A 12,413-nucleotide genomic window follows, 5' to 3' on the forward strand; every position below is an offset into this window, starting at 1 on the left:
AAGGGCCCTGCCCCGTTACTAATGGTTACTTCAGCAGCGATGCTTCATTCCAACTGTGTGTCACAGTCATCTTTATACAATACTATAAACTAAACAAGGGTTATCTCGCCGTTAACTCTGAATTTAACAAGCAGGCTCAGCAAGAAGCACTTATATTAACTAATCCTACCTGAACCCTAAGAAGGAACCTCTGAAGTTTTACTTACAGGAGTTACACTCCTGAAAAATACCCAGCAATAGTAAGAAAGTGAGGTTTCAGCTTCTAATGTACAGCTTGGGACCTGTGCACAACAAAGTTCTAATCGGATGGTGATTCTTCATTCCAAAACTTCTCCACATCCTTTCCAACCTTCATTTCCACTCCAAGTGTAACACTTCTGCAGTGTAAATAACTGCAGTAACGCAGTTAGAAACCACCATAGAGAAATCCCCCCGTTCTGTGTATCATTTTTTTGCCACCCAAATACATTCCTGGTTCTTCTGCTTCCCACCGCTAGGATCCTCCAGGTTACCTCTGACTTCCATTACCAGCTGAGACACTTGAAATACCGTTAAACGCGAAGCGGTGGGGTTTTAAATCAGCAGCGTGTCTGCAAGTATCTAAGTGACAGGGTAAGGACAGGGTCTGCAGAAGACTGATTCCGTAACTCCAGATTACATGTGACTGCCCTGTTTCACCATGTATCCAGAACTCTTGTTTCATTAACCATCAGGGAAGGGGTTTTTAATTCTAAAACCAGGCAGCATGTGTCATCACGTACCAAACTATCTGGGGGCAGCAGTACAACTGAGGCAAGGCAGTACTTTGACGACACACAGAAGTCAATTAAAGGGAAATATTGAGAACTAAACATACTAGTCCACAATGTTAGAAATCTCTAGAACACTCTATGCTTGCAGGAAAAAAAAAAAGAAGTTGAAAATAGCATTTGCCAGGGCTATGCTCTCTGAATGAACACACCTACACGTCACATTTGACATGTAAACCTTGAAAATTCGAACTTTCTTCTGTATGACACTAACAGTTTGAAACTAAAAATCTCATCAGACACTAATTAGGAGTCTTAGAAAGTGTTATACTTGACAGATAAAGCGAACACTGAGGGTGACCCCTTAGTAAATAAACAGGAAGTTTTTCTTTGCTAATAAACTAAATACTGTGTTACTAAAGAGTAGCAAGCCATCACATATTAAAAAATACTATAAAAGTTATTTTACAAGCGAATGACATCTCACTTGAGTGAGTGTAGGCCCACGTACCCTGAGACTAAGACATACATAACTATAACATTCCAGAAAGCCGCTCAATCTGTCTTTAGAGAGCTTTTCAGTAAGAACGGAAAAAGAAGGCATTTACCATAGCAATTACGTTTGTAGAGAGAAAATACTAATTTGGTCAGACAGCAAGCGATAATGCAGCTTGATCAAACAAAAGATAACGTCATCAGTGAAACTATCTGGGAAGTAACCTACAGTACTGTTCATAAATAAAAAGTCAGCATGATGTCTTGTTCTGAGTTCAGTTAAGAACATAAAAAACCCACCGTTCTGCTTCACTTAATTTTCCCCTATCTCCAAAAGGAGTGTTTTGGAAATTGGAATATTGGAAGACATTCTGTGGAAACCTCAGGCAGCCACACAGACATACCAACTTCTCCGCTATCTTCCCTCCCGACCTTCCCACACACACTTTCTTTTTTTCCTTTTTGTTTCTTATTGCCGCTTTGGAGGCACAACAACTACTTTATGCTGATTGTATTAAAAAAGACCAAAACAGACGTCCTGAACAGTTTTTGTATCATGGCATTTCTGTTCATTATTCCTTGTAGAGCCCAGAAGGTTCGCTTGTTTAATTAAACAATGTAAAAACATCCCAAGTGTGAAATACCTTCTCTCCGGATACCTCCTACACCAGCTGTCAACATCTAGTATGAGACACCGGGGCATGTGTACGTCCGTATAGATGTCGATCGCTCCGCAGCGACACACACGCACGTGCGTCAAGACAGGCAGGGGAACCCTGTCCCGCCCGCTGTCACAACAGGGGGGAGCTGCTGGCTCCGGGGACCGGCACTCCCCAAATCCTGCAGCAGGTCACATGTGCTTCTCTCCCGTACGTCCCAAACACGTGCGCGTGCACACCTCAAGTAGTGGCTTCAAAAACATGGAGGTTGAAGCTATTTTTATTGCTTTGTTACAAGAAACAAACAGCAATTCTAAAAAGCGTTTTAAGAGTTGCACCATTTCCCCCAAGGCGCTCAAAATCCTTAACTCTGTGGAAATCCCACCAGTGCCGCGCACACCAACAGGCACCGCCACACATGCCACACAACCCGCAGCGGGCTTCAGCCATGCACGTAGGCCAAGCAACACAGATGCAGGGTTTAACTCCTCGGGGACAAATATTTCATTCTCCCTGAGATTGTTTCTGTCTTCACACGCAATCAATTGCTCAAAACTTCTGTTTAGAAACAATACGAGAAACAACCACGCACACCATAGGAACAAACTGCTCGGCAAAATCTTGCCAACAGAGATGTTTTAACAGCTGTGCCTTGATTTTGTTCTGACTCTCAAATGTTTGTAGTATGATGGCATATTTCAACAAAGTATCTTTTAAAAATGTCCTTTCAACTGGAGAGAAACAACATGACGACACTTTTGGAATTTTAGTGGCTGACGGAGAGCCCTTCCCAGCCATGAAGGAACATTTACTTCTGTCCCCACTAACAAAGGATGCATTCCTGTTGTCTTCCTTTTGCACCGGTGCAATGTACGGGCTGCATTTATAAACCTGAAGTCTGAAAAAAGCCAGGGACTTTGGTAAAAAAATGCTTATTAACTAAGGTAATACACCCAGGCTGTTTAGAATGACAGTTTGATTAACCAAACAGAGTTGGCTTCAGTGTGCACCACTGTTCCCTCAGCTTTGCTTTCACCACGCTTGAGGCAAAGATGTAGTTGATTGATTCATACGAAAGATCCCACATCTGTGACCGAGTCAGATTAAATGTTTTTGCAACCAGCTCGTATTCTTGCGACAGATCTGTTGCAAAGACACCTTTATCATCAGTCTAGAGTTAAATTGAAAGAAAAAAAAAAAAGTTTAAGTTAGTTCCTCTACATCAAGAAGGGGTTTTTCTACACATTACAAACCAGTTTTATCTTGCTGCTTCACATTTTATTCCACGGTTCTTTCATCTGCTAGTAATTATGCCATACTTTATTTGCCCTGTTCTCACTCAAAATTAATAAATTATTCAAACATACAGGAAAACTTCCTAAAGTGATGGCACAATTTATCAGTAAAGTAGGGTTTCCTGTTGGAATGGCTAGAAAGATGGCTATCCAGTGATGCATACACTCAAGCTATGTCAGCACGTGCAGGTCTCCTTATTCCTCTTCTCCCTTTCCTCAGATCTAGAACCAGAGCACACTCCGTATTCCTACATCTTCAGGAGGAAACTGTCTCGCCCTGCACCCCAAGTGTCAACAAGAATGACTTGGGACTGACGGAAGGACCAGGCTGGCATAGAAAACACAGTCTCGAAAGCCACCTAAAGATTACTCATATAAAAGGAGCAAGTTAGGATTATTTCAGGGTTAAGGAGATTACCCCTCTGCAACCCAGAGCCCTTGTGTCCCCGCAGAGAAGAATGCTAACTATATCCTGTTAACACAGGAGTAGTTGTTTCTTCCTACTCCTCCTCTTGTTTTTATAGGCCTTTATGGGTAAACTGCTTTCTTACGTGACTTCACTGGTTATCTAGACTCTTCACAACTGAAAATCTCAGAAAAAATCTCTAGTCATGAACTATTTTTCACCTAATACAACAGAATTGAAGGTCGGTATTTCTACAATAAAGGATTGAGGCTCACTCTAATAATAAGCACAACACTCCAATACATATACACACACTTGGACAATGCTACAAATTATGGGGGTCAAATCAACAGAGTGACAGTAAAAGCCTGCCAATGCCAACAAAAGTACTTGGCACCTCAACATGTAAGGACCTGAACTGATGAGCTGTCAGAAGAACTCTCATCCCGCACAGTAAGCACAAGCTTACATGCAGGCATGGGACCAGTATGTTTCAGAGTCATCTATCAGCACCCAAACGGTTAAGAAGCTCATTGCATCTACAGCTGATCATCTTATTACACAGAAAATAATTGCTTTATAATAAAACCCAAGAGAAATACTAAAAATTTGCATTTGTATTACAAGCATTTCTCAAACAGAACATGATGATTTTAGGCAGATGATTTGCTGCAAGGTCCGAAATCGTTAGTAAGTCAGCTCTGATCCTTAAAAGGAGAGACACTTCTCCCATTTCACACTAGTTCGGCTCTTTGCCTAAACACACGGTTAGAATGAAAAAAAACCCAAACCCTTACACAAAGCACTGCCGGGTGGCCCATGTTGTACCAGTATCCAAAATGGTGTTTGTCACAGGAAGGCACTGTCTGAGTTTTGATGTTTGATGTCATGCAAAGTTCTAAGGGGAAAAAAAGAAGAACAAGGATATGTACCAAAACAAAAGACATGTTTTTGACACATTAATTGACCTATTTCTGTTCCTGAATGAAAGTTAAAATCAGCTGTTCTTGTTTCCTTGATTTTCTATGCTTCACATATTTGGTAATACCCCTGAGGAAAGTCTGGTGATCAATTTCTTCTCAGCTGCTGGCTAGGTATAAAATTTAGGGAGCATGCAAACCAGATACAGAAACACCACACAGCATTGCACAGTAACTGGAAGTTACGATTTCGCTTTGTTTTCGCCCAAGACACCAATCGCTGTGCTGTCCCGAGTATGTCAGAACCATGGAGGCGTGACCAGTGTACCGTTACAGGCCATCCTCTCACAGACCCGGCCGCGTTCTTCTAAGTCACCGCTGGCCAAAGACAAAGCAGCGTCACCAGATCAGCAGTACGTAGGATATGCTGAAACCCAGAGATCACCAAGTCATTTTCTCCACTTTTTTTCTTACCAATAGGTATATGATTCTGTCGAACAAGTGGCACTAACTCTTCTGAACCTGCTGTTGCAGAATTGAGAAATGTTCCGTGCCCAATTCTGTCAGGAGGCAAGCCCAGGAGAATTCTGGTCTCCTCTTCTTGATTTGGAATCTAGAGAAGATATATTTTACGCTCTGTCAAGGCAGCATAAACCAGCCCATTAAGTAATTACAACAGACTTCATGTTCTATTTCCACAGTGTCTCTTATCCAAGACAAAAGTGTTAGTGAGACTAAACAGCTGCATTGCTACCCTGCAAAGAAAGAAGCAGTGCATGAAAGTGACTCTCAACTTGGAATTACAAACCGAAGAAGCCATAATCCTAAACTGGTATGTAAAAACAGACGATCACCATTTGCAGACCCGAAGTACTTTCAGTTGGAGGCCTCGCATCAGCTTTGTATGCTTCGGTTTCAAAACCACCCTGTCAAGACGACCTTTAATGCCTGATTTACGCAGAGATTAAAAAAATGCTACATGAAGAACTTAAACTGCAAGAGGCCAAAGCCAACCAATCACCAAAAGAAATGAAATAAAACCAGCAGACCACTGAGACGTTAAGAAATAAACTTTCAGAGAATATCCTGCAAAAGACTCCTTAATGAAATAGAGACAAGTATAAATAGGCCTCTGACATCACATATCGTACTTAATTATCCGAAGAAATAAAAGTATTTTCAGTATTTATCAGACTTGTCGGAGTAAACTTCAGCCACCACTTCAACAGATTGCAAGGAGAAGGCCAACTCCTTCTGCTCATACAAGCAGGGCTAATGGAACTACTTATGAAAATGTGCAAATTTTACTATACGTGACTTCTGAAAAAATACCATGAGAAAACAGTGGATCTTTTGGACTATTACTAATTTTCAAATTCACACCTAACCCCTCAATAGATATAAGTACAGTAAGAAATAATTTGACAGTTCTGATTCAGAGCAGATTGTTTAAGATTTCTTCTTGTCTTCTCTTGTCGGAATGCCCCAAACCATTACTACTTTAGCCTGAGAAGTTCAAAACGCACAGAAGTTAATTTTAGTTTCATCAAGGATTTCCTAACATTGGAATCACAGAGGAAGACCAAAAATAAAGAAAACTTTTACCTCTGAAAGATGCAACGCCAGCTTCAGACCTGCTTTTTTTGCTTCTGAGAGTGGTTCCAAAAAATCTTGGCCGTGTCCTGCCTTGAAGACAGAAACACATCACCGTTCTACAGCTTGTTCTACAAAACGCCTCCAACGACAATAATGAAGAAGCCTACCGGTACCACAGTGCTCAATTCAAATACTGTTACATTGAGTTCTTTCTCTCTTCCCATTACTTCAGTTTTGAACGGAGCAAGTCACAGCACGTTCTGCTGGATGGGCACAATTTAGACCAATTGGTCAGACGTCAGCGGTGCGGATGATGCCCAACACTGACAAGCCAATTGTCTTGACCTTGATAGCCTTTCTACAACCATCCCCTAGAGCTATTCCGTTTCAACTCAACAGCTATGCTCGAACAGTTTTGCTTTCTTCATTTAAAACACAATACGCATTTGGTGCGCCCAAACAAAATCTGAACTAGTGTCAACTTGATGTATTGTTTAACTTGCCTCAACCCAGTCCCTCTGGCTGGGACAATTCATTAAGAGACACTCCCAGATAAATGCTACTTTTCAGTGGCTCTTTGTTCAGTGTCATATATTAATCTATTGATTCTTTGTTAGAGTATCTGTCCCTTACAGTAACAGAGATTAACCTGGTATCAAGATGACGAGCAATCTGCTCAAACTAGCAACAAACATTGGACAAAGACTTGTAAGAACAAAGCATGTTTAGATCCGCTTGCTGCTACACAACGTTATGTAGTTACCTTCAAGAACAGATCAAAATAAAACAAGGACTTACGGTGGGATCACCACTGAGGTCAAGTCCTACTACAACCCCGTCAGTGGAAAGAAGGAACTCTTCAGCAAGTTTAACAGTCTGCTTGGCAACTGCTGGGCCACCTCTTCTGTTTATTGCTATTAAGAGTCTGGGATAGAAATGTACGTGTTAACTTAAATACAAGCTGTAAGATCAGGAGACGAGCAAATCTGATACCAACAAACATGGCACTGCACATCCTTCACGGCCGAGTATAAAGAGTATTTGTATAGGCAACTGTCCAAGGAGCGAAGGCCCCAAAGTGCAGTGGGACCCCCATCAGACAAGCAGGTGAGCCCGTGAAATGCAGCAGCCACGGGGAGAGGGCAGGCAGGGAACACACGCTGCTCATTTGCCGCCGGCACCATCAGGTGCACAACCTCTCAGAGATGCACCCATGAAAAATGGGAATTCTTCAGCTTCCACACATCAGTCTGACAAGGGTTGCTACTGAGAGGGTAAAGACAGGCGAGCAGATTGCCTCCAAGCAACCACTGGCACCTTCTGAAACGTTTCTGCTGGTCAGGACTGCCTCTCCTTGACAGCAGGGTGCTTGTACAGCTGATTAAGCAAAATCTTTGCAATGACTCCAGGCTGCACAAAAGGAGCCTGTAATGCAGTTTCCATTAGAAATACTGCTTTTCCTGAAAACGTGGCAGAGCAGACAGTCTGAGCGCTCAAAAGCTTTACCCAGTTTCATTCCCTATCAGTAAAAAGGAAGATAAAAATTCAGGTTTCCATATGGATTGCCCATTTCCACGCCGTATAATCTAGTTTAAGCACAATTTACTTTTCTGGACGGTTTGTAAACCTCTCAGCAAACCGATCGTCGAGACTGCACAAAACCTTGAAACAGAGGTACTCCACGTGCTTTACTTACCTTACGTCTATATCCAAGCCTTCTTCTTTACACTGCTTTATACCCTCAAGTACAGTTTCAACATACATCCTTTTGGTCATACCTACAAACACACAAACACATTTGGAATAAACGTATTGGAATGAATTGTATTACGCTGCAGACCCAGCTCTCCAGCCTTCTAAGTCTCATTTTGCACCTTTGATTTTAGTCCATAGTCTTCTAATCTATATAGTTCTAATTCTGTTTATAAATACAGCTTTACTTGGAAGCGTACATCTGAATTAAGCCTCCTCCTAAGCATCTGGAAGAAAGAAAATAACTTGCTGTGAACCACAGAGTAGCAACAGGACTTCTCTTATGTGTTTCTATTAAACCACATCTAAAAGAAAATTAAAAAATAAAGTAACAAAAAGAAAATATATCAGCTATTGAAAATATTACCAGACTCTGATGTCATACTGAAGCAAATAACCCAAATTCTTGGGTAGCAGTTATAACCGACACATTTTTGCCCTCAGAAACCTAACAGTAAAGTGACATGTTTTTACATGGTTAAATCCTTGCTTTTATATTTTTATTGAACCAACTAAATTTGACTTTACTGGTTATTAACGTAGCCTTAACTTTTATAGCACATCGGACTGACAAATTAAAAACCAGAACAGACCATACCTGTGGCCTTTTCTTCTCTAGGAGTGCTCCTCAATTCCAGATACTTGACACCATCATCAGCAAATTCTTTAATAACATCTTTAGTTATCTGATTAAGAAACAGCGTACTCAACAGCAGGACAGTAGTGCTTATACTCAGTTATATTTCCCTTTACAACCTAAAAGGCCCAGCTATTTTTCGGTGTGAAACACTTGCAAAATGTTCAGGCCCTAGGTGTTTTTAGCGCTCTCCGTCTCTGGAAATACTGCCCCACAGAGGGTACCCGCAGTTCCCTCAGGGACACTCAAGAGCATCAGGGAACACCACTCACCTGGTGCAGCCACAGCCCCTTTTGCAGCTGCCGGACCTTTCTGGAAGTTTAACAGCCCACCTAAAAGCCCCTTCACAGGAGGAAAGCAGAGGACACCACCGCTCCTCCTGCTCCCTACTTCTACCGCACAATGGTTCTCCTCGACGGTTTGGTAACCTGAGGTGAACAAAGGGCAACTCTAGTTCTGCAGTTCTGGTACATAATGAACCCAAGAAGAAACAGGAGGCGACGGTAGATCAAGCTCTGGCCACAATGAACAGCCATCACATGTTTAAGACATCATCGGTCCAAGCATCTGAGGGGTCAACACGACCACCATACTGGAAGCTGATTGCGTTCACAAAAATGAAATATAAAAGTTCTATTAAATCCTGTGTTTCTAAATGAATGTTTTACAAGAATAATTCTGACCTCCAGATGAAGGGACCATTGTTGATATCGTTACTTGGAGCCCAATGCTGTTAATCCAACTAATTTTGACTCTGTGTATTGCTCGCTTGTTTTAAGTGAACTTTTCATTAACTTACCAGTAAAATATCTTCAGTCCTCGTGGTAATCTGATAGATGATCTGAAACATCTGAAAACATCTACAATAAAAAGTTAAAAAATCAATTGGACAATCAAACAGTAAAATGAGGATTCAAAAAAAAAAAATCTGCACTTTGAAAACAGGCACTCACTGTGCTCAATTAACCAGCTTGTAGCTTAAAATACAAGGACCATCTGAATGGCGATTTCCAATTTTAGACGCTAACAATGCATTTGCCACAGCAATGATTATTATTACCGCAAAGCTTTTCGAAGCACAAAGGAAAATACGTTTCCAAAGGAAACTATACGAGTCAATTTTCTCTGAAGAGCATGCTGCAAGTGAAAATTTTCAATCCTTTAAAAAGGGAATTAATCAACGTGAGTTTTCCATTCAGTTTGCAAACATCTAACAGACTGCAGCGTAACTAAAACTTGAATACATATTATTTTCTGCAGCCAGCGTACCAGGCCATACATTTCTCTGTTCTGAACGTAATTAAACATTCCCCTCACACACCCCCACACGTGCAGACTCACTCATCTAAGGTTCTTTTCTTTCCTTTGTCAATCACAGTCATCCCATTCTGGATCTGAAGGTATGGCTTCTGGGCCATGAGTTTCTTCATGGTGGCAGAGCTGATACAGCCGTTCAAATGAGCATGAAGTTCCTAGAGAGAAAAAAAAGGTCCTGTGGATTTGTGTCTGGTGAAAAGAACAACTTCTGCCTCTCGTTTGCATTACTGCTCTTCTGTCGTACTTTATTCCTTCACTCTGAGTTTGAAATGAAAATCACGGTTATCTCTGTGCTTGGCCAGTAACAGCTTCCTCACGCTTCTGCAGGCACCAGCTCAACCGAGACTGCCCGATTTGCTCCTGCCCTCTCGGTGGGCTGCTGCTAGCACCGATCTCAGCGGCAGCCCAGACGGCTCAGGGAGGAGAGCTCTCCAGCTCGTTGCTGGAGTGGTGCAACTCAAGGGGAGGAGGAAGCAAACAGCTGCCTCAGTATTAAGAAAAGTATAATATGGACTCAAGAACGCTTTCCCCATCCGCTGCAAGTTAAATGTACGTGTACATCATTTGAGAATAGCAACGTCTGTATATCCACTCACCTTTTTTTTTTTCATATTCCCAAGTTTCGACTCACACCCGAAATCCACAAAGACCTGTACCCATTAACAGCAACTGGAGTAACTGTCCTCCTTGCTGCGAGGCTGCTTTCTCCCTGACAACCTGACTTGAGGGTCCAAACCTATGATCCCCAGCTCCATTCCTCACTTCACCTCTGCTCCTTCTTATGACCTCTCGGCTGCCGACATGTGGAACAGGTCCCGAGCGCCCTCCCAACTCATTCAAAATGTACCTGTGAAGCATCTGCTTTGTTACCTTGTTCCCCCAGAACGCATCCCTTCTCACTGGGAAAAGACAAACTGAGGAAGTATTTCTTCAAGTCTTCAATTGGAAAACATGTTGATATTGTAACTCCTTCAAGATTTAATTGTTTTAATTTTGTGAAGGGGTGTATTTCAGATCCCTGTTTTAAAGTATGAAGTCCACAAGCCGGGGAAAAGGGGTCAGATCCTCTAAACCGTGCAGATTCACAACTCCAGCTGAACACCGGGAGCTCCGGCTGCTTGTGGAAGCCAGCCAGGCACTACTGCTGCGTTCAACCCTTCGCAGCGCCGCCAGCGCAACCCCTCACAGGGCTCGGTCAGGCGTTAAACATTGAAACCTGCAAAACGCCTCACAGAAAAGCAGCACGAGACCGCGAGCCTGGCGTCGCCCGAGGCGGTTGTGACCGTGCCCCCGCGCACGCACCGCATGAGCTCAGCGCTGCGCTACGCGCCGCTGGCGGGTCCCAAACCCAGAACGGCGGCACCGATAGAACGGCGGGGCCAGGAGCCCGGCGACAGCCCAGATACGCCGGGGGCCAGGCACGCCCTTGGGGACGGGGAGAACAACCTTTATCTGGGGCAGGCTCCGCGGGGCAGCCGCGGGGGAAACAGCCCAGGAAAGGAAAATAAAGACCCCGCTCAAGCGATTGGGCCGGAGGCCGATCGGCCACCAAGAACGCGACCGGCTGGACGGGCAAACACCGACCGCCGCCCTCGGCGGGAGAACGGACCGCAGGAAAAGCGCGCGTTTGTCACAACTCGGAGAAACCAGCAGCCGCCGCGCCGGTGCGCTGCCCCCCCCCCCCCCCGCTGCCCCCGCTCCCGCCGCCGCAGGGACGGGCAGGGCCCCGGCCGCCCCCCCGCCGCTCACCACTTTGGGCAGCTGCCGGTAGAAGCGCAGCTCCCGCTCCCGCTCCGCCGCCATGACGGCGCCTGTGCCGGCGGAGGGCGGGCCGCGGCGCGGCTCAGGGCAGCAGCACCGCCCCCCGGGCCGGGCCCGGGCCGGCCCTGCTCCTGCTCACCCCCGGCACGGAGGGGGGCGGCAGCCCCGCAGGCCGCCGGCCCCGTGCATCCCCGCCGCTCGCCCCTCCCCTCCCCGCACCCCCCCGCAGAGTCGAAGTCACAGAAAACACCGATCGTACTTAACTCCACGGCAGCTTCAAGTTTATTCAGGTGACGGGACGCCCCGACCTACCGCAGCTCCGCGCTGCGCAGGCGGCGGCTGCAGGGGGAGGGGAGGGCAGGGCCCGAGGCCGCCCGGCGGAGGGGCAGCAGCCTCCTTCGGGATCCAGGGGAGCCAAACCCCGTCCTCCTCCTGCCACCACACCACGGTTTGCTGCGTTCTCTTGTTACCAAGTCGTAAGCGGATAAACACATCGATTACATTGCCAACCCTTTTTAAATTAACCTGGTAAGCCTGCCAGCACAGGAACAGGGACTGGACCTTTTGCTGACAGGCAGGTCAAACCCAACCAAAATAAAGACACTGGAATAATCCTAAAATCTCTTTGAATTATTTCATATTTAGTTTTCAGTGCTACTGCAATCTAGTTCTAAAAGCCCCACAATTTTAAGTCAACAAGTCACTAAGCAAATGTTAGCTCTTGCAATATCCCAAAACAAGAGATCAATGTAATTAACATCATAAAACAGTGATCTACACACTGCTAGAGGAGTTCAGGCAAATAAATTATCCTTCCACAAACACA

General features: G+C 44.6%; 1 protein-coding gene across 1 annotated transcript; it reads right to left on the minus strand.

The window, feature by feature from the left end:
- Positions 1-2,167: 2,167 nt before the first annotated feature.
- On the minus strand, positions 2,168-11,629 carry MAPDA (N6-Methyl-AMP deaminase). Its single transcript, XM_086471395.1, has 10 exons — positions 11,576-11,629; positions 9,851-9,981; positions 9,309-9,369; positions 8,471-8,558; positions 7,817-7,898; positions 6,919-7,045; positions 6,130-6,210; positions 4,999-5,137; positions 4,402-4,502; positions 2,168-3,074 (listed from the first exon to the last, which is right to left on the minus strand). The coding sequence occupies exons 1-10, from the start codon at positions 11,627-11,629 to the stop codon at positions 2,883-2,885; spliced, it is 1,056 nt and encodes a 351-aa protein (XP_086327521.1). The 3' UTR covers positions 2,168-2,882.
- Between the last annotated feature and the right edge of the window lie 784 nt (positions 11,630-12,413).

This window comes from Leptosomus discolor, chromosome 11, assembly GCF_034619465.1.
Source record: "Leptosomus discolor isolate bLepDis1 chromosome 11, bLepDis1.hap2, whole genome shotgun sequence".
Classification (NCBI taxonomy): Eukaryota; Metazoa; Chordata; class Aves; order Leptosomiformes; family Leptosomidae; genus Leptosomus; species Leptosomus discolor.

Excerpts from the sequence above, each read along its gene's own strand:
- MAPDA (XM_086471395.1), bottom strand. The coding sequence starts at position 11,629 with ATGGCGGCGGAGCGGGAGCGGGAGCTGCGCTTCTACCGGCAGCTGCCC. Across the intron at positions 9,370-9,850 it reads AAGAAAAGAACCTTAGATGA|ATGTTTTCAGATGTTTCAGA; the intron begins GTGAGTCTGCAC and ends TTTTTATTGTAG. Across the intron at positions 4,503-4,998 it reads ACAGAATCATATACCTATTG|AACTTTGCATGACATCAAAC; the intron begins GTAAGAAAAAAA and ends TTTTCCCCTTAG.